General features: G+C 38.4%; 2 protein-coding genes across 2 annotated transcripts; both read right to left on the reverse strand.

Annotated features, from left to right (window-relative positions):
* Positions 1 to 970: 970 nt before the first annotated feature.
* Positions 971 to 3,700, reverse strand: slc18a3a (solute carrier family 18 member 3a). Its single transcript, XM_027017441.3, has one exon. The coding sequence runs from the start codon at positions 3,260 to 3,262 to the stop codon at positions 1,715 to 1,717; it is 1,548 nt and encodes a 515-aa protein (XP_026873242.1). The 5' UTR covers positions 3,263 to 3,700; the 3' UTR covers positions 971 to 1,714.
* An 8,741-nt stretch (positions 3,701 to 12,441) lies between these two features.
* rgra (retinal G protein coupled receptor a) lies at positions 12,442 to 17,498 on the reverse strand. Its single transcript, XM_027015785.3, has 7 exons — positions 17,181 to 17,498; positions 16,792 to 16,948; positions 15,222 to 15,343; positions 14,736 to 14,889; positions 14,241 to 14,358; positions 13,288 to 13,401; positions 12,442 to 13,097 (listed from the first exon to the last, which is right to left on the reverse strand). The coding sequence occupies exons 1-7, from the start codon at positions 17,272 to 17,274 to the stop codon at positions 12,954 to 12,956; spliced, it is 903 nt and encodes a 300-aa protein (XP_026871586.2). The 5' UTR covers positions 17,275 to 17,498; the 3' UTR covers positions 12,442 to 12,953.
* Between the last annotated feature and the right edge of the window lie 1,960 nt (positions 17,499 to 19,458).

The following is a 19,458-nucleotide window of genomic DNA, read 5'->3' on the forward strand; positions in this document are numbered from 1 at the left end:
TAAAAGTATCTATGGATGGTAGAAAAACTTAAAATGCTAACTTTTACGATTGTCTGTACTTACCAGATTGATATTCTTAGATCTTGGAGAGCCCGAGATTATCCATATTCATTTTCTCTCGAATGTTCTTAAAGTACTGAAACAACTTGGAGAGCACAACTTGCATCCATTGCAGGACAGGAGCTGGTTCCGTAGAGATGCTAGATGGTGGGGCTCTCCTACCTCGCCCTGCCATGCAAAGCTCCTCCCATCGAGGTGCGTGGAGGGTCTTGTTTGCCATGTTTTCTTCTCCAACACCCCCCAAGACCCCACCAGCCGAAAAAAGACCAGAATATTTTTTACCATTATCAAAGTTTGCATTTCTCAACATGTCTCAGAGTGGAATATGTGATTTATACGATCATAAAGCAATTTATCAGTTCATTTTTGGGTTAATGATATCTGGTCTAACAATATCCAGCTAATTCTTATTAGTATAGCTTTTTTTCATCTTCACTTCAGGTCAAATCTTGAGCCTTCGTTTCAGGTTTCGGTGTAATTTAATCTATTTGACCATTTACGAACATTTTATCCTAATTAGTCTTAATACAAGCAACGAGTGGGGAATGTTAGTCCTCAAATCAGCCCGATTAAATCTGATTTTTTCACTTCCAGGTAAATGTTTAGGCTAAGGCCTGTCTAAAAACACATTTCTCTCAAATTGTCTGAATTTATCTACTATATGTTATACATTAATTTGGTTCAATCCGTGAACGTCCTAGGTGAATTTCTGCATTAAAAAAACAGTACAGTTATTATTTGTTTTTTGTTTTGGAGGGATTGTACAGTTGGTTACCAATTGTCATTGTCGCACAAAACTGTATTACTCAAACCAGTTTTCGAATGAGTGAGGGGTACTAGTTTCCTACTCCAAAAGTGTTGTAGTAGCAAATAAAAGAAACATAAATAAACAAACACACGTAGGCCCATGACCGTAGGGAAAGGCTGTCCCAAATATATTATTTTAATTATATGTACATTTAATATACACATTATATACAATTCATGTTTCATAACATACTATGACGCGTTCCAGAAGTACACTCTTAACAATGTAACAGGCTACACGACACGGACAATGGAGACGTAGGGTACACATTAGATCATTTAGATCATCATTTAATCAATGAAAGTGTCAAGTGATATTGCATTTTACGTATAGCAGCACAAACCTGGCAAAACAGTAGCTTAAGCATATTTAAACACTGACGCACATTTTCACATGTGCACGTACACTGTAGGCTATTTATATCCCTGAATGAATTTAATAGTTATTTTAATAGTTATACGATACAGATGTTTTTCATAAAGGGTAAATCAAGGGTAAAGCAACACACTTAGGCTATTAAAAATGATTTTTAAAGCAAACATTGATTACTGGTAGACTTAAAAAGCGTTGAGTAATTTAGTTCGAATAAGACTATGACTGTGATTAGTACAGTGATTAGTACATAAAATTATGGAGTAATATAGTGTTTTAGTAAGTTTTGTAGATTGTTCATTTTGCACCACTTTGTAAGGACTGCAACTGAGCTACATTACAGGCTGGTTTTCCAGACACAGTTTAAGGCTACTCTTGCACTAACATCATCAACCGGGATTCTCTACTACGATATCTTATTTAGCCTTAATATTAGTCCTGGAAATCGGCCCGACGTTAAACGCGCGGGTCAGTTTATATGTATTCAGGTTTAAATGTTTCATCTTCAGAGTATGAACTTGAGTTTCGAGCAAATTTGCCATGTTCGTCAACATGCGCACAGTTTGCAACGGTGCTGTGTGACTCGTTCTTGCCTTGACGCTCTTCCATCCTAATAGTGTCGTAGAGACCTGTAGGTCCCTCCTGCAGCAACATGTTTCTTTCGGAATAAGATGGCTTCATTAGGCATACATTTCGCAGTAGAAGTAACGCTGGTGCGTAAATCACGTTGGCAAGGCCCATTCCCAGGTTGAGTTGCACAAAACCGAGGTCATGAACTATCTTACCGGCTACAATAGGTCCCAGTGCATAGGCGACACAGTAGGAAATGTCTGCAATAGCATATACACTACCATACACAGATACATGACGTACGTCAACTAGAAACGCAAGTGTGGGTAACAAAGCCGTGTCTACTAATGCAATACCAAAACAAATGCCACACAGCGGGATAATTAACTGCTCGAAGTTTTTACATGCTGGCACAGTGCAAGAGCTTGCACCAATCATAACCATACCAAGAGCCCCATAGAACCATTGTAGATGTGGGTATTGCGCTGCCAGTTTTACAGTGATGTAGACACCTAAAATATGAGGGAAAAAAGATGGCAGCCAGGTTAGTCCGATTTGCCACTGGGATGCATCCATGGTCTCCTCCATCCAGTTTGCAATAGTGGGTTCCAGAAAAGCCAGTGGTATGTTACACGTCGTCAACGCACCTGCCACTACTGCTATGTAGGGATCAATCATTAGTTTGTAAATTGGGGTCCCAACCGGCATATTTTCTCTAGTCCTGCTGGAAAATGGTTTAAGAACAGTCAAGCATAAAATACCATCAGCTAAACATACACAGGCGAGGACGATGAACGGAACGCGCTTCCCTGCAAACTCGTATAGCACCCCACCAAAGGGGGGCGCCGCCAGGCTTCCAAAGGAGATGAAAGCCAAGGCAATGCCCAAGGCTCGACTTCTCTCTGTCTCCTCTGTGAACCTATCTGCTATCATAGCAATCCCAGAAGTATCTGCGAAGGCTGATCCAAGACCTTGTAGACTGCGTGCCACGAACAGAGTTACGTAGTTTTCAGCAAAGGCAAAAATACAGGTGGAAACGAACATAATAGAAAGTCCGATTAAAAGAGGGATGTCGTATCCGACACGGTCTATAAAGGTGCCCGTCAAGGGATTGACAATAAGCTGCAAAATAGCTTTTGAGGCAAAAAGAACACCGATCTGCACATCAAAGTTCTGATTTTGCGTACTGTTGACTGAGGAATTTGCATGTATCACATCGTGGGAGTGCTCTGATTCACTCTCTAGACGGGCTAAATAATCTGGTACAATTGGTACGATCACCATGTAAAGCATATTATCTAACAAAAGTGCCACACAGACAATCACTAGAACAATCCTGCTTTGTCGTTCAGGGTCCTGAATAGCAGTGCCTAATTGTTTAGTTCTTTCGCCCATCTCGGACAGTTTAACCGCGGCAGACCGCGCCAAGCCAGCGGATTCCTCTGTAGCCATGCTTCACAAACTTTTCTTGTTTCAAACAAAACAGCAAAATTATTTTCTATGTTGTGCTATAGCAGAACATTCACTGCAGTTGTACATTGGCTCTTCTCCTGTTGGCGTGCTGGACAATCAAGCCTCAGATGATTAACTTTTTCTTGCTTCGCATGCTGCAGTCCTTCATTATACTTGCTTTTTCTCCCTCCTGAGTTGTACGTTTTTTTTTTGTCGTCAGCCAAAGTTGTTTCATTGCAATATGCACCGTCATTCACGTGAAGAAATCTCAAAAAGTCGCTCTTAGGTTAGAAATTCATATGCTCATTCTCTATGAGTTATTTTTAAGAGACCGTGTCGCGCAAACCAGAAAAGGTAAGACCTCTCACATTAATAGATTAATTTACCTGATAGGTTACAAGGCATGCCATCATCTCAGTTGAGCAAACTCGGTACTGTTGCAACGGGTAGGTGGATATACTCGCGTGTTTGTTGAGTCCATTGAAATCACTCTTCTTTTTTTTTTCCAGGGATGTGACGCAATGCTTGCTTGCCCCCCAGTGGTTCCCCTAGAAGCCGCATTTATTAAGATAATTTAACACTAAAACACTTTAATTAAAGACACACTCTGATTTCAAATGCAAGTTTCTTATAAATTCTTAGACACAGTTCCGTCAAGATACCTCTGAGCTAAGAGAAACATTATTTCAATCATAAGCTAATGTGTTTAAGCATAGCTAATAAAGTTGCAAACAGGTTTCTGTAATATTCAGAGCGTTCACTTCTATAGCATCTCACACAACTAAGGTTTTTTAAAAATGAAGTTATAGGAGTACCACTCTCTTCTAAAATCAAATAATATGTATTTAACTTAGAATTCCTGAACGAAGCAATAACCGCGCAGGGCCGTGGTATATTTGCGAAATAGTGCTAACAATATACAAATTATTAAAAAAAAACCCCACTCAAATTATGTCTTATGTGTCATCTATTATGAACGCATCGTTTTGTTATATAAACAGTTTAAGAGCTAATGTGATGTTTTGTTTTTATTTCTTATCGGATTAAAATGATTTGTTGTTGCTACAGCAAAACAACTTCTGATAGGTCTTATACACCTTACTTTGAACGAAGGTGCCTGTGGTTCTTTTTGCAGATTTTGGTACTAGAGATTTCCATAATCTCTTACTGTTGACATAACTGCGATTATCAGTCTTCGGTGGTTGCATTTATTTGTACACAGAGGAGTAAAGTATATTTTGGAATGCTGACTTATTAATCAAAATTCAAAGTAAAAATAAATAAATAATTGCATGCAACTTTGGAGCCAACAAGTCACTGAATTACAGCCCTTAAAACACAACAAAGGTGTTTTGTAAAATGGCATAATTTGTGAATTTCATGTAAAAATGTGTTTAATTAAAATACAACGATTATATAAATAAAACCTATTTTAACTGTGTAAAAATTATATTTCGGTGGAGGTAGGCCTAGAGATAGCAAATCTGAGTATTATCTTGGCGGATTGAAACAAATAACACTCGAATTTACTTTGACAGTGTTTTTGAGATTGGCAGATGTTAAATGTCAGTAACTACTATTAAACTAAGATACAGCTGAAGTTCAGTACCTAGAAGTGGACAGCTCCCTACTTCCATTAGCCTTTCCCACAAATTTACATACTGATTTCCCGGGCGACCATTTACGTTCATAAAGCAAAAATCCTTCCCAGGATTTTATTTCCACGGGCTAGCTTTGCTAATTAGGTGGAGCCAGCCATCTGAATTATTCAGTGTAATCAAGTGGGATATACAAGATCACAACAGGGCTTTTGGAGCCTGAAGTTTAACACCTGTTTAACTTTAGAAGTCTTCAACGATAAGGTCATAGAAGATCTAATATTAAATATAAAACGTGTATCTTAATCTTAAATAAAAATCTAAATTATATAAATCTGAATGCTGAACGTGATCTTTGAATGCGCTGATCGAGGTGCTGATAGTTGCAATTTGGCGCCTTCTCCTACGAAAATAGTTCGCGTCCAAACGGTGTCTTTCTACTTCTTAGAAGAGCAACAGTGGCATCTAGAGGTTTGATTTAAAGGTAAGTATATGTGATAACGAAAGGTTAATTCAACAGAAGTAAGATCTGCAAGCTCACAGGCAAAACAAGTGCACCATTACAAAAATTAGTAAGCTAAATTCGAAAGTATTAGGTTAAATGTACTCAGTCTATTACAACAAAAGCTGTTTATTATAGAAATTCAAAAGAATAAAAGTTTTAATTTTATGATCTCATGTAATTATAGCTCACGGATATTTAATCCTAAACACATCTGTTTTATTACAGTTTAACAGAAGTGTACCAATTGGAATAATGAAATTCCCTATATGGGAACAAGATTTCTGCAGAAATTGAAATATTAGGGGTACATATCTAAGTGGAATCTGGTGATGAAAAAGCAATAAACACGATACAATTAGTATTCATGCAATTGTCCAATTGCAAAAACATTTTAAAGCTTCAAAGCTTTAAAAACCCAAATCACTGTACTCTCATTACTCCTTAATGATAGGATTCAGTGATCGGGTTTATGTTATCTGGAAGTTTATATCATGTTAGACTCACGAAATGTCCCTTCACCTATTTATGTTTATGTTGTCATTGTTTTCAGAGTAGAGCTTATATTAACCTGCTTTTAGGTACACTAAGACTTTAGACAGTGTTCTAATGCTTGATCAAATATATATATTATATTTTTTATGTCTCATATGATGTTGCACTGTTTTGGTCAGTTTACAAGTTATGGTCACTTAAATGACACAGGTTTTAAGGTTTTAATAACAGACAGTTTAATAACAGTTTTACTTTTTTATCACCCATTTTGACAGCAGAGCATTACATCACATTCAGATTATTAACATTTACTCCGCATTAACCCTCATTAAATATTTAACCATTTATCCATATAACCATTGTGTTCGGGTTACTCTAAATGCTTAAGTGTTATGAAACGTTGCTACACTAATAAAAGAAAGTGTTTTGGTTAATCAGCTTCATAACCAATTCTTGAGGAACAATTCTTGAGTTTGTTTTGGTTAAAATAAACTGTTCCCATGCCAAACTTTAAGTAATATTCAGAGAAACAGATTATCTGAGAAAGAGTCTTTCAAATTCACTATGGCTTGGTAAACAGCACCACAGAAGTGACAAAGTTGCCTATTCTTACTGATATTAAGAACAAGTTAAAATCATTTTCAAAATGCACTTGAAGAAGTAGAAAGCACTGACTAAAGCTACACATATTCAAAATATATCACACATGCACAGATATGATGGACAGACAGTATATCACACATAATGCACATTGTTCAGGTGTCACGTGCATATTTGTTTTGTAAATGCTAATTTTTAAAATACTTTAGATAGGTCTGCTTTGTACAGTTTGAGTAGGACTATATAAATGGCTATATATACTATATAAACCCACTGCAGTTTGCATACCGCTACAACCACTCCACTGATGATGCAATTGCACATCTGCTCCACACCACACTGACCCACCTGGACAAAGGGAGTCGTAATTATGTTAAAATGCTGTTTGTCAACTACAGTTCAGCATTTAACACTATCATCCCCTCCCTACTCACTACTAAGTTGGAGGATCTAGGACTGCATACATCCCTGTGCGACTGGATCTCCAACTTCCTAACAGACAGACCACAATCAGTACAGGTGGGCAACTGTGCCTCATCCATTCTCACCCTCAGCACTGGAGCTCCTCAGGGTTGTGTCCTAAGCCCCCTGCTCTACTCACTGTACACCTACGACTGCACAGCCACTTCCAGCTCCACCATCATTGTCAAGTTTGCTGACGACACCGTTGTCATGGGCCTGATCTCGGACAATGATGAGAGGGCCTACCTGGAGGAGATTAAGCACCTGGAAAACTGGTGCCAGGAAAATAATCTCCTCCTGAACGTCAGTAAAAGAAAGGAGCTGATCGTGGATTGCAGCAAGAAGCAGGAGCAGCACTACCAACCTGTGAGGATCAGTGGAACCATGGTGGAGAGAGTAGATAGTTTCAGGTACCTTGGTGTTCACATCTACAGGACCTGTCCTGGTCCCGTCATACCAACTCCCTGGCAAAGAAGGCTCGTCAATGTCTTTACCACCTCAGACGCCTAAAAGACTTCAGACTGCCCTCCAAGGTACTGCAGAACTTCTACACCTATACTATCGAGAGCATCCTCACAGGGAACATCACAGTCTGGTTTGGGAATAGCATCAAGCAGGACAGACAAGCACTCCAAAGGGTAGTGTGTCACTTACATGGAACTTCCTGACCTGCAGACCATCTACTACAAGCGGTGCCAGACCAAGACCAGGAGGATTGTGAAGGACCCCACTCATCCCAATAATAGGCTCTTCTCTCTGTTGAGGTCAGGGAAGCGCTTTCGCTCCCTGAAGACCAAGACAGAGAGACTGAAGAGGAGCTTCTTCCCACAGGCCATTCGGGCCCTGAATCAGGGAAACTGATAAACTGTGGGGACCACCACCACCACCATGTAACATAACTGTATATATATTCAATTACCACCATGTAACATAAAAACTGTAAATATGTCTTTTTACAAAATGGATCTGTACATTCTGTACATTGTGTACATACATATATACACAACCATATACATTGTACATTGTGTATATAAACATAATATACATATATTGTACATACATTGTTAATATATTTTTGTACATATATAGAATATATATTCCTCTATGCACCCCTGTTTTCTTTTTCCTCAGTTTGGACAGAGCACTCTCAACCATTTCACTACGAGTTATACTGTGTATGACTATGTATGTGACAAATAAACCAAACTTGAAACTTGAAACTTGAAACTTGAAATGGCATCATTTGTGTCCAAAAATAGTCTAATTAAAATATGACAGCAATACAATACAGTTCTCATACACAGCGTTTTTGCACTTTACTATAAATGATGATAACACAGATTATAACAGCTGACACAGTACGCCATATACAAAGTTTTTAAAATTCATGGAAAAAATGAAAAAAAAAAAAAGTCACAAATGACCTTTTACCACAAACTGTATCTATTTGCAATATAGGAAGAGATAAATTAGTCCTGTTCATCTGTCATTCATGTGTTGTTTTACATGAAACCTGTTCCATCTTAATGCTAGTATGCTGTCTTTGAAACAGTGAAGTGTAAGGATTTTTTTGTAAATTGAGGCTGACGTAGGCCACAGATCTGTGCTAAGATGTATATTGCTTGAGGAACTGTATCAAGGAGTGAGCCGAGGCAGGATGCAAACATGACAAGCTGCTGGGAGACAGGCTCATATAATCAGAAAACATGGGGAAAAGACATGAAACCAAACAGGAGATACAAGGAAGAAAATAAAACCATAAGACAGAGTGAGAGAGTCTAGTAGAGTCAGACATACAAACAAGACAGGAAGACGGGTATATATAAACAACTGGGTTATGGGGAGACAAGACACAGATGAAAACAATGAATCATGACAATGTTGAAAAGCACATACAGAGTATAAGACAGGACGGAGACTAAACCGAAAAAAGAACATAAACAAAATCACTTGACTCTAGCTCCATGGGAACTGCAACATAAATCCTGTAATAGACAAATGCTAAATACTTTTTTTGACATGTGTATTTATCTTACCACTAAAATGTTCATATTTGTCACTATCTTAGAGTCAAAAGATGTAATTATTTATTACTTAGATTTTGCTTTTCATGTGCAGAAACTCAGCATGTAGCATTTTTTTCTGCATGTCTTCATATAGCATAAGGTCATTATAAATCTCATTCTGTCACATGAAGGCCAACTTATGGTGAGTCTTATATAGTAACCAGGGCCAGATTTGGCATTTCTGGGGCCCCAAGCAAAGTTATTTTTTGGGGCTCTAATCAAAGACATTTTTATTTTTACAATAAAATACAATAATTACCCACCATGTACAATCTTTACCTATCTTCTTACTGCAGTCAGAACAGAACAATCTTGATTTCTTTCCCTTAATTTGTTTTATTTTATGGGTGTTGGTGAGATACAAGCAATTCCTGGTTGCATTCAATAGTTCTGAAACAGCATAATAGCCAGCATGTTACAGTATCCCTTTGGTTTTGAACAATGAAAGAATTAATGTGTTTAGGTTTTTTTTTTTTTTTTTCCATTTTATCCCTGGGGCCTCATGCATTTGTGTGGTTTGGTGTAGTGGTAAAAACTGCCATTGATAGTGACAATGTTGAAAAGTATGATTGAAGCCAAGATGTTCAATGGACATTTTAGATATTTAGATTATTTTAACTCTCCTGTTTTATTACATTATGCCTATTTAAATAATGATCTTGGATACATATTAACATTAACATTAACATTAACAAGATCTGTGGGAGAGTTGGCTAGAGGAAGGGAAGCATGGGAGGAAAGCATATCTAATTGTACTATGTGAAGAGGGAATTTGTTATCATGAAGGGCAATGTTGTTTCTGGGATTATAAAATTTTGTTCATCTAGTTTAATTCTTTCTGAGAGTTATCATGGATGACATCTCATAGCAAAGGGGATTTACATTCTGAAGCATGACTATGATCTCTAGCATGCATGTTATTGTATTACTTTGTGGAAAATAATGAATATAGCACACTTTATGATGTGAGAATCATTATTTTCACTTGTACTTTAATATTCCCTGGCTTATGGTGTCAAAATTTAATAAGCAGTTCTGTGTTTTATATATATATATATATATATATATATATATATATATATATATATATATATATAATGATATATTATAATATAATATAATATAAGATAATATAATATAATATAATATAATAATATATATAATGTTTACTCATACCTAATGTGTAATGCTCTTGTTCTTAATTTAATTAATGTGTAATGCTCTTGTTCTTAATTTAAGCACTGAAGTAGTGTGACTTTTAATGTCACGGAAGGCTTTTCCCCCCATGAGTCACGTGGTACAGCCCGCGGAGCTGGGGTCAGGGCCGGGGCCAAGGAGAGCCAAGGTGCTCCACGAGGACCGCGGTGATAGTGGTAAGGTGGAGTCAGTGAGGTCTCTGGCCAAGGAGGGGAATGCCAGAGACTCACCAGGAGAACTGGAAGGGTTCGCCCAAAGCCCCGGTGGGGGAGTTCCTCTGGGGCACTACTAGAGTGGCAGGTGTAAGGAGGTCGGTTAGTGGGAGAAGCACGCTCAGAACCCGGGGCGGACATGCACCCCCGCATGTCCATCGGGGCCGAGGACACGTTTCCAACTCCTGCGGGGTTAGCGGGCGCTGCATCACAGCACCATATGTGTTGGTCTAATGGCATAATTGTTTGTGTGTACTCGTGCCTTTTTGTATGTTTACAGGTGTAACATGTCACATGGAGCTTACCAGACTGCCCTGAGAGAGGCACAAATACTTCCCTCCTACGCCTTTCTCCCTCCTACGCCTTTCTCCCTCCTACTAAGAGGTCTCCCTGGCTGGCGGTTCCTGGCCCGCCTTGTGTTGGATGGGCATCGGGGATGGCCATGCGGTGTCCGTATGTGTGCACAGTGGCCTTGGATTAGCTGTCCTGGAATGGGACGCTTTGGGAGCCGCGCCCCTTGGGAGTGGGTACTGTCACGTAAGGCTCCTTGCCCCACGAGTCATGTGGTATGGCCCACCACGTGCAGAGGGACTCATGTGTGTATTATTTGTAACCATGCCCCCCTGGGATAGCACACACCTGTACAGGGTTTAGTGTTAAGTGTTTGTCTGTATTTAAACCACTGACAGTGTGTGCTCCCTTGTTGGTCATTGTCGCTACGTGTGTGCTCAATTTCATCTCTGTAGCCGTAACGTTAGTTTGTGTAGTCCTGTGTTAAAGTGTATGTGTTGTTCATTTAATGTTAATTGTATAGTCATGTTCATTGTAAATGTTGTATGTGAGTGCCTGGCTAAAAAAAGGTCACACACTCTAATGTTTTGTTGGACCACCTTTAGCTCTATGGCACGCATTCGCTGTGGCATCGTTTCCACAAGCTTCTGCACTGTCACATTTACTTCTGTCCAGAGTTGCATTAATTTTTCCCCAAGATCTTGTATTGATGATGGGAGATTTGGATCACTGCACAAAGTCTGTGGTGGCCAATCCATGTGTGAAAATGATGTCTCATGCTCTCTGAACCACTCTTTCACAATTTGAGCCTGATGAATCCTGGCATTGTCATCTTGGAATATGCCCATGCCATCAGGGAAGAAAAAATCCCCTGATGGAATAACCTGGTCATTCAGTATATTCAGGTAGTCAGCTGACCTCATTCTTTGGGCAAATAACATTGCTGAACCTAGACATGACCAACTGCAGCAACCCCAGATCATAGGCACTAGGCATGATGGGCACTAGGCATGATGGGTGCATCACTTAAGCCGCCTCTCTTCTTACCCTGATGCACCCATCACTCTGGAACAGGGTAAATCTGGACTCATCAGATCACATAACCTTTTTCCATTGCTCCAGAGTCCAATCTTTATGCTCCCTAGCAAATTGAAGCCGGTTAGCCTCACTGACAAGTGGTTTTCTTAAGGCTACACAACTGTTTAGTCCCAATCTCTTGAGTTCCCCTTGCATTGTGCAAACATATCTCTTAAACATATCTCTGAGTTCTATTGTTGTTTTTTCTATGATTTGATTTCACCACACGTTTAAGTGATCGCCGATCACAATCATTTAAGATTTTTTTCTGACCACATTCCTTCCTCAAAGATGATGTTTCCCCACTGTCCTTCCACTTTTTAATAATGCGTTGGACAGTTCTTAACCTGATTTTAGTAGTTTCAGCAATCTCCTTAGATGTTTTCTCTGCTTGATGCATGCCAATAATTTGACCCTTCTGAAACAGATTAACATCTTTTCCACTACCATAGGATGTTTCTTTCCACATGGTTGTTTAACAAATGAGAAGCTACTCACTGCATCAGTTAGGGTTAAGTAACTTGTTGCCAGCTGAAACATAATCACCCATGCAGTAACTATCCAATGGGAGGCTCTTACCTATTTGCTTAGTTAAATCCAGGTGGAGACCCTTTTTTTTTTTTTGGCCAGGCAGTGTATATTGTTTAATGTTAATAAATGTCTTGCACTGTCGAGGAAGTCTGTGCATCCTGCCCAATGCCCTGCGGCACTCGGGCCACCAACATTACATTTAATAGGTAACTGCAGCAGAAATTATAACATTAAGGGCAAGAGTCAAAAGTAATACTTCATACATTATGTTAAAAGGTATTTACGATTTAGCTACTAAATATGGCAAAGACAGTGTGTGATATGGTGCTGAAGTCAGGAAGCAAGGCATGTTTAGTAATAAAACTTGGAAATGAACAAACAGGGTATAAAATAATGTTCAGTCTTTTGCAGAGGCTAGCGCAAAACGCTGTGGATGGGGACATGCAAGAATAAGTTCACAGAAAAAATCAAGAAACAGGTGCACACAATGAACTAATAATTTGGTGATTTTGACCAGGGATGTGATTGGGGAGTGTAAATGGTATGTGCAGGTGTGGGTGGCTGGCTGGGTGCTAACTACGGTGTGACAGTAAGATTAAGCATGCATCGAACTTCTCAGAAACAGCCATAATATTAAACACAGTTACTTGTATGTTTAGCTTATTTGGACTTGTTCTCAGTGGCTTGAGCATCAATCTTTTGTCCTGTAAGCAGTTGCCAAATTCCTCCTCTGTATTTCTCATTTCCAAGAGCATAAACAAAGACATTGAATGTGGGAGAGGCCTTAGCCATGATGGGAGCGATCTGCAAAGACAAAAGACAAATAATAAATAAATATGTGCTCTGTGGAAATACAAACAAAATGCTTGATTGTACTATATTCTTTAATTAACTATGTATTCAATAAACATATGTGACTGGCCTTAGTAAATTTCATAATTACAAACAGAGTATAAATTACACTGAATTAACTGAAGCTTGGTATTATTGTTACCATTCTCAGTTTAGGAGATAAAAGGTTGGCATTTTTCACAGTAGCATAGAAGGCTAGGATCCCATAAGGACCCCAGCAGAAGAGCAGAGTCTTCATGGGAGTGGTACAGTTGAACTGTGTATAGAAAGCAGGCATCATTAGTTTAGTCATGGGGCTCGTCTGCATGTGACATTCTAATCATATGCTGTTGATATGTCAAATGATTACATGATACTGAATACACATACTTCCATAATATCATATAAAAATGATTAAAGGGGAAAATCTTTGAAACTAGATTTCAAGAGGAATTAAGCCTAGAATTGAAATAAATTATATTGTGAATAGTGATTATCTGCAGAAAGTACTGTGTAGTTAAAATCTAACATTTGGATTAATCTGCCTGAACACTAGGCCCACTAGTTAAAATATTTTGGTTTAACCTTCTACAATCACCTGCACACTATATTGTTGTACATTATTGTACACTAGGTGTCCTGTTTCTCTGGAAATCTTTTGTACTTCACTCTCAACATCTCTTTTATTACAGTACACTGCAGTTACTCAACTGAAATTTTCTTATATATATATATATATATATATATGTGTGTGTGTGTGTGTGTGTATGTGTGTGTGTTCCTAGGAACAGCAAAACTACTTGTGCCACACCTTCAAACTCCCAGACCTCTGGTAGAAAGCTCAATTTTGAGGAAAAAAGATACGATCACTCACTGGAAGAGTGAGATGCGAATCATTAATTATTAGCTGGTATTTTTTCCAGAGAAATGTATGTGAATGATTATGTTTGAGAGTTATATAAGATTTACTCTAGTCAGATTCCTTTCTTTTTCCAGGCATAAAGGTATTTTAAAATCTCCACAAGAACCATAACTAATGTGCTTACACAACTCCAACTAAGCCCTCATAATGCCACATTCAAATGCTAATACTATACAGAAGAGAGCATTGCTTACTCTTTCCTGGCCAGTCTTCATGAATTTCTTTCCAATGGACTGGTACGAGGAAAACACAACAAGCACTTGAATTCCCATATTACAGATGGCCATTGGGATCACATAGGAGACATAGTTCCTAATTGAAATGGATGAGATAATCTTATTGGATTTTGAATTTCTCTTTATTTAGTGCAATGAAATGCAAAGCATAAACATGGGTCTAATTGTATCTAGCTTGTCCTCTGGTCAGACAGCTAAGAAAATTAGTTTAATTAGTAATTTATATATATTAACAATATAAAATTTTCATATATTAACAATTCCAGAGAGTAGTTAAATGTCAGCTGAGGAAGATAATCATATATCTATGGTTTTTGTAGATTTAATGCTCAACATAAAAAATGGCATACTGATGTTTTATGCAAGTAATGTCAATAATGTTTAGAATAAAAAGAAAAATATCTATAGTTGAAGCATTCAACAATAACAATCAGATCATAACCTGTATTGTACCTGTCTCCTTTGCTCATGTCCAGAGTACAACAGGTCCTCAGTGGCTCATAGTCATACTCTCCCCAACCAATCAAAGGCATGGATGCCCAGAAGGCAGCAAAGAGCCAGATGAAGATGGCCAGTGTGATGACACAAGACCACTGCAACTTTGTTCCTTAATAATGAAAAACAACAGAAAATCATGCTTTTTCTTCATTTATGCAACATTAGCACTTTTAGCTTTTTTTCTCCAAAATAGAAACTTGGCTAAAATGGCAGTAAAATGTCTGAACTTCTGTGGTAGTAGATTGTATATTGCCTTGAAGCTTATGAAAAACTAAATGCATATGTCTCAGGACATATAAGATATGACATATAAAACATCTAACTGTTTGTTGACTGGAGAAAAGCCTGTTAATATCAGACATATAAGCCCATTAAACTTAAATTCTGTGAAAATTACAATGCAGATAATGACTAATTGTTGTCTTTGGTCTTGCTCCTTACTGGTGCAGTATTGGTGGTATCTGTCCCAAGCAATGGCTGCAATGAAGTGGATGCTGGAAAGGGCAGTTAGGAATCCATGAAAGCCATGGGTCTGACACCCTTCTGAACCATACGGCCAGTATCTGTGAGTTTATTTTTCCAAAAATAGTAGTTAGTTAGTCATCGACTTGCTGTTATTCACACTGTAATGAATTTAGGCTTCAAGAACTATGCACACAAAATTGCAGGTGTAAATGGAGCAAGGACATATTAAGAACAGAATAAAATCTGATCACCCAAGCATTTTACCCACTTGTTGTAGCACAAGTATAATCTCCTATTCAACTGAGACTAAAACCCCTCCCAATACATTACATCACACAACGTAATGTCTATGATCTGCTCCAAATTGGAAAGTTAAATGGGCGTAACAGCAGCAACACAATAATATAAACTGTTGTACAACTGCCTGAAGCTCTAACTTCAAGAAAAAAAAAAAAATAAAAATAAAAAAAAAAAATATATATATATATATATATATATATATATATATATATATATATATATATATATATATATATATAAAATGGTATTAAAAGCCAAGCTGAAGTCTACAAATAGAATATGGGAATACATTTGAGAGCAGGGCACATGCAGCAGAATGCAGTGCACCATCTACAAACCTGTTAGCTCTATCTGCAAACTGGAAGGGGTCTTGAAGGGTGTTGTAATTGTCATTATCCTTTCACCCCCCCCCCCCCCCATTAATGGAGGTGGGAAAATGTATTAACTGATGATTAAATGTTAATGAATTTAGTGTACAACACGAATACTAAGCTTTATAATACAAACGCTTTTAACATTACTACAGTTTGGAAACAATAATGTATATATAACATGATTTTTCCAAAGTACATTGTTGCAGATAAACCTCACGCAGCCTTTGTAGAGCTAGTGCAGGAACATTCTGTGTTCGAACTTGCCTGCATATTGGCATATTGTACTGGCTGGGCCCCAAATCAGTATGCCGTATGCAGTATAAGACCACATTTATTTTTATTTTTTTCCCAGTACGCGGAAGATACTTGGAATATATGTAGCTACTACTCTGGCCAAATATTCTAGTACGCGACCAGAGCTATCTACGGTAGAGGAAAATCTGAAGGCGGAACTTCATACGTTCGCGTGGCCCCATAGGATGGTTTGCGTTTGTCGCATACTGGATATTATGTTTCGTACTATTACGGGACCATTAGACAGTATATAGTATATACTGAGTCCTGTATGCAGTATACAGTATGTAGTAGGCTATTTTGAAAGTAGCCCGGAAAGGATATTGTATAGGTCTATTTAGACAGCGATTTCCCCTTGATACAGACGCGAACGCGGAGGTTTAGGCAGACGAAGGGGTGAACCCATAGACATTACTTCGAACCTAAAGGGATGTCACAGATATACAGAAGCTGCTTCTAATAGCATCCAGTCTCACGAACGCACGAGAACAAATCCAGCGAACATCACTTCTTCTAAACCAGCACTTCTTTTAAATCTGTCTATGCCAGCCTTTAGAAGTGAGACAAAAAGATCCCACCTCAGAAAGCTCGAGAATGCGGCAATTGTAGCATTCGTAGAAATCCCCATATCTGCTAGAGCCAAACAGAACACAAGGAAGTTAGTCGGAGTCCGCAGTTCTCGTATTTTAAGGAAAGCAACAGCGGTGACAGAATTCAGGAGGAATCCAAGGAGACCTTTGGAAGACATGAAACATATTTGGAGGCGTTAGAGGCGTTTTCTGTGTATATAAACCGAACATGGATACATTTCACTGAACAGATACAGTCCTAAATTAGGCTGAATTAACGTTTATTGTCATAGCCAAAAGACCGTTTGTCAGTTACACCAAAATTCTCCCTGCATGTTGACCATATGCTCGACTGTTTTGAATAAACAAAGTAATGGTTCATTGACATTGTTTCTTACCCTCCACAAGCAGACAAGATCCGAGAGAAAACACGTCGAACTCAGAGAATCCTTCTGGTAGCGGATAAGAACTCATAATTAAATTGTTGCACATAGAAAATAGCAGACCTCACAGTCACCTTACGGTCGCACGATATCCCTAAATGTGATCAAAAGAAGCTTATTTTAAAGGACCATTTCACAAGAAAAAGCATGAATGTACTTCTCAAAATCCCTCTCCATGCTCCAATCCGCAAAAGAATTTTTTAATGAACAAAAGACCATTACCCCACTAATACGTATTGCATACTGTGACAGTAAAGCACTCATTCAGTTACACAACATCTCTTTGTTTCCAGCTGGCTTGTTTTCAAGCACGTATTGTTTTGCATGGACTTTTTCATCCTCTCATTGCCCAAACCTGTTCTGAAGGCAACATATCAACAAAAACGTATTGGCAGATACATCCCCTGCTCCGTTAGTTTATGTCGGCTCTCATCTTGGTAAGGACAGTATGGTAAACAGTGGGGCAAATACACAACCATTAAATCCTGAAGGACTCCTAGAGACCCTAGCAGAAACCTCCCAGAGAAACCTAACAGCCAACAAATCCTCTCTGCAGGAAGACTCTGACAGTGGTTCACTCAGTCAAAGTCACTGGTGATACCGATTACACCGTGATTGGGCAAGATCCAAAGGCTGAGAACACAACTGTGAATAAAAACGTAGTCACAATCAACTGGTAATCCCATCCCTGCACTTGTCTGATTTTGCACAGCCATCAACTTCATTGGAATTGCATCTATCAGATCCGGTCATTTTAGGTTATCTTTGTTAGAAGACAAATCTCTTCATTTGTAGCTTCTACTTTCCCCAGTCTTTCCTGCTGCAGACCATAAGGAGGACATTTACATTGATATCTGTATTTCCAAGGAAAACACTGAGTGGAGACCTGGCTCACTATCTGCTTAGGGCAATACAGCCAAAAAGGAGCTTATCTGCAATGGAAGACCTGCTCCATCACAGACCTGCTATTGGCCATTAAGTATGACAACATAATGTCATAGTCTATCAAGTAACCTGAAGTGATTGGTGCATTGTGTTTGTAATGGGCAGTGAAAAGGAGTAGAGGCAGAATCGTATTCATATTGTGGTCATTATTTTTGGCATGATGCTAATTGTTCCAGCAGGGATGTCTGCACCCATGACACTGCTTTGACTGTGTGACTGTGAGCCAAATAATGCTCAATCTATAGATAAAATTTTGAAAATAAACAGAGCTTTAAAAACAATATCCCCACAATACAAAATATACAGCCTATCTAGACATTCAAAGTTTTACACAATATTTTTTAATGCTGCAGTTAAAGGATCAGGGACAAAATTTTATGTTAAAGTCACAGCATCATGTGATCACAGAAATCATGTTGTAATGTAGTTCTTTAATGAGGATCACTTATTTGCATTTTTCATTATAGTTCTTAATTTTTAAATGTTTTTTATTGTTTCCCAGAAATTCTGCCTCTGGTTGGTACTTCTCTTTGTAAAATTATTGATGAAGAGAGCTACATTGTGATTGCAAAAACAGTGATGGGACATATCTAGGGCCCTACCAAATTCAAGCCCATGAAAATCATATCACAGACACGATCAGCCTTTTCCCGGCTTTCAGATTTTCCATGAAATGCAGGAAAATCGAAACAAATTAGTCTATGAGCCTTAACTGAAAAGTGCAGTTAAATGCCAAAGCTCATCATTAAGATTTCTCTTGGAACTAAGAGACCTAGGTCAATCCCTGAAAAACAATGCCATAACATTATACCTCCTCTACCAAATTTTACAGTTGGCACAATGCAGTCAGGCAGGTAACCTTATCCTGACTGATCCATCAGACTGTCCGATAGAGAAACGTGATTCATCATTCTACAGAACATGTTTCCACTGCTCTGTGCCTTACACCACTCCATCCAATGCTTCCATTGTGCTTGATAATATAAGGCTTGCATACAGCTGCTCAACCATGGAAACCCATGCCATGAAACTCATGGTACATGATTCTTGTGCTGATGCTGAGTCAGCAGTGTGTTGGCAACTTTTACCCAATATGCTTCTTAGCACTTGGCTAAGAAAAATGATAGGAAAAATTAACCATTTTTTTAACCACTTTAGCAGGGCCCAGACATAACCGATTCAGACTTAATCCATATAGCTAGCTGGTTTACTGTGCTTTAAGTACTGGCCAGGAATATATTCTACTGATAATGAATTACTTATTTTAGGTTGTGATACATTTATTGAT

The sequence above is a fragment of the Electrophorus electricus genome, chromosome 12 (genome assembly GCF_041902795.1).
Source record: "Electrophorus electricus isolate QZ-2024a chromosome 12, ASM4190279v1, whole genome shotgun sequence".
NCBI classification, from domain to species: domain Eukaryota; kingdom Metazoa; phylum Chordata; class Actinopteri; order Gymnotiformes; family Gymnotidae; genus Electrophorus; species Electrophorus electricus.

Excerpts from the sequence above, each read along its gene's own strand:
- slc18a3a (XM_027017441.3), bottom strand. The coding sequence starts at position 3,262 with ATGGCTACAGAGGAATCCGCTGGCTTGGCGCGGTCTGCCGCGGTTAAA.
- rgra (XM_027015785.3), bottom strand. The coding sequence starts at position 17,274 with ATGTGCAACAATTTAATTATGAGTTCTTATCCGCTACCAGAAGGATTC. Across the intron at positions 14,359-14,735 it reads GACATGAGCAAAGGAGACAG|GAACTATGTCTCCTATGTGA; the intron begins GTACAATACAGG and ends CATTTCAATTAG. Across the intron at positions 13,402-14,240 it reads TGAAGACTGGCCAGGAAAGA|TTCAACTGTACCACTCCCAT; the intron begins GTAAGCAATGCT and ends TTCTATACACAG.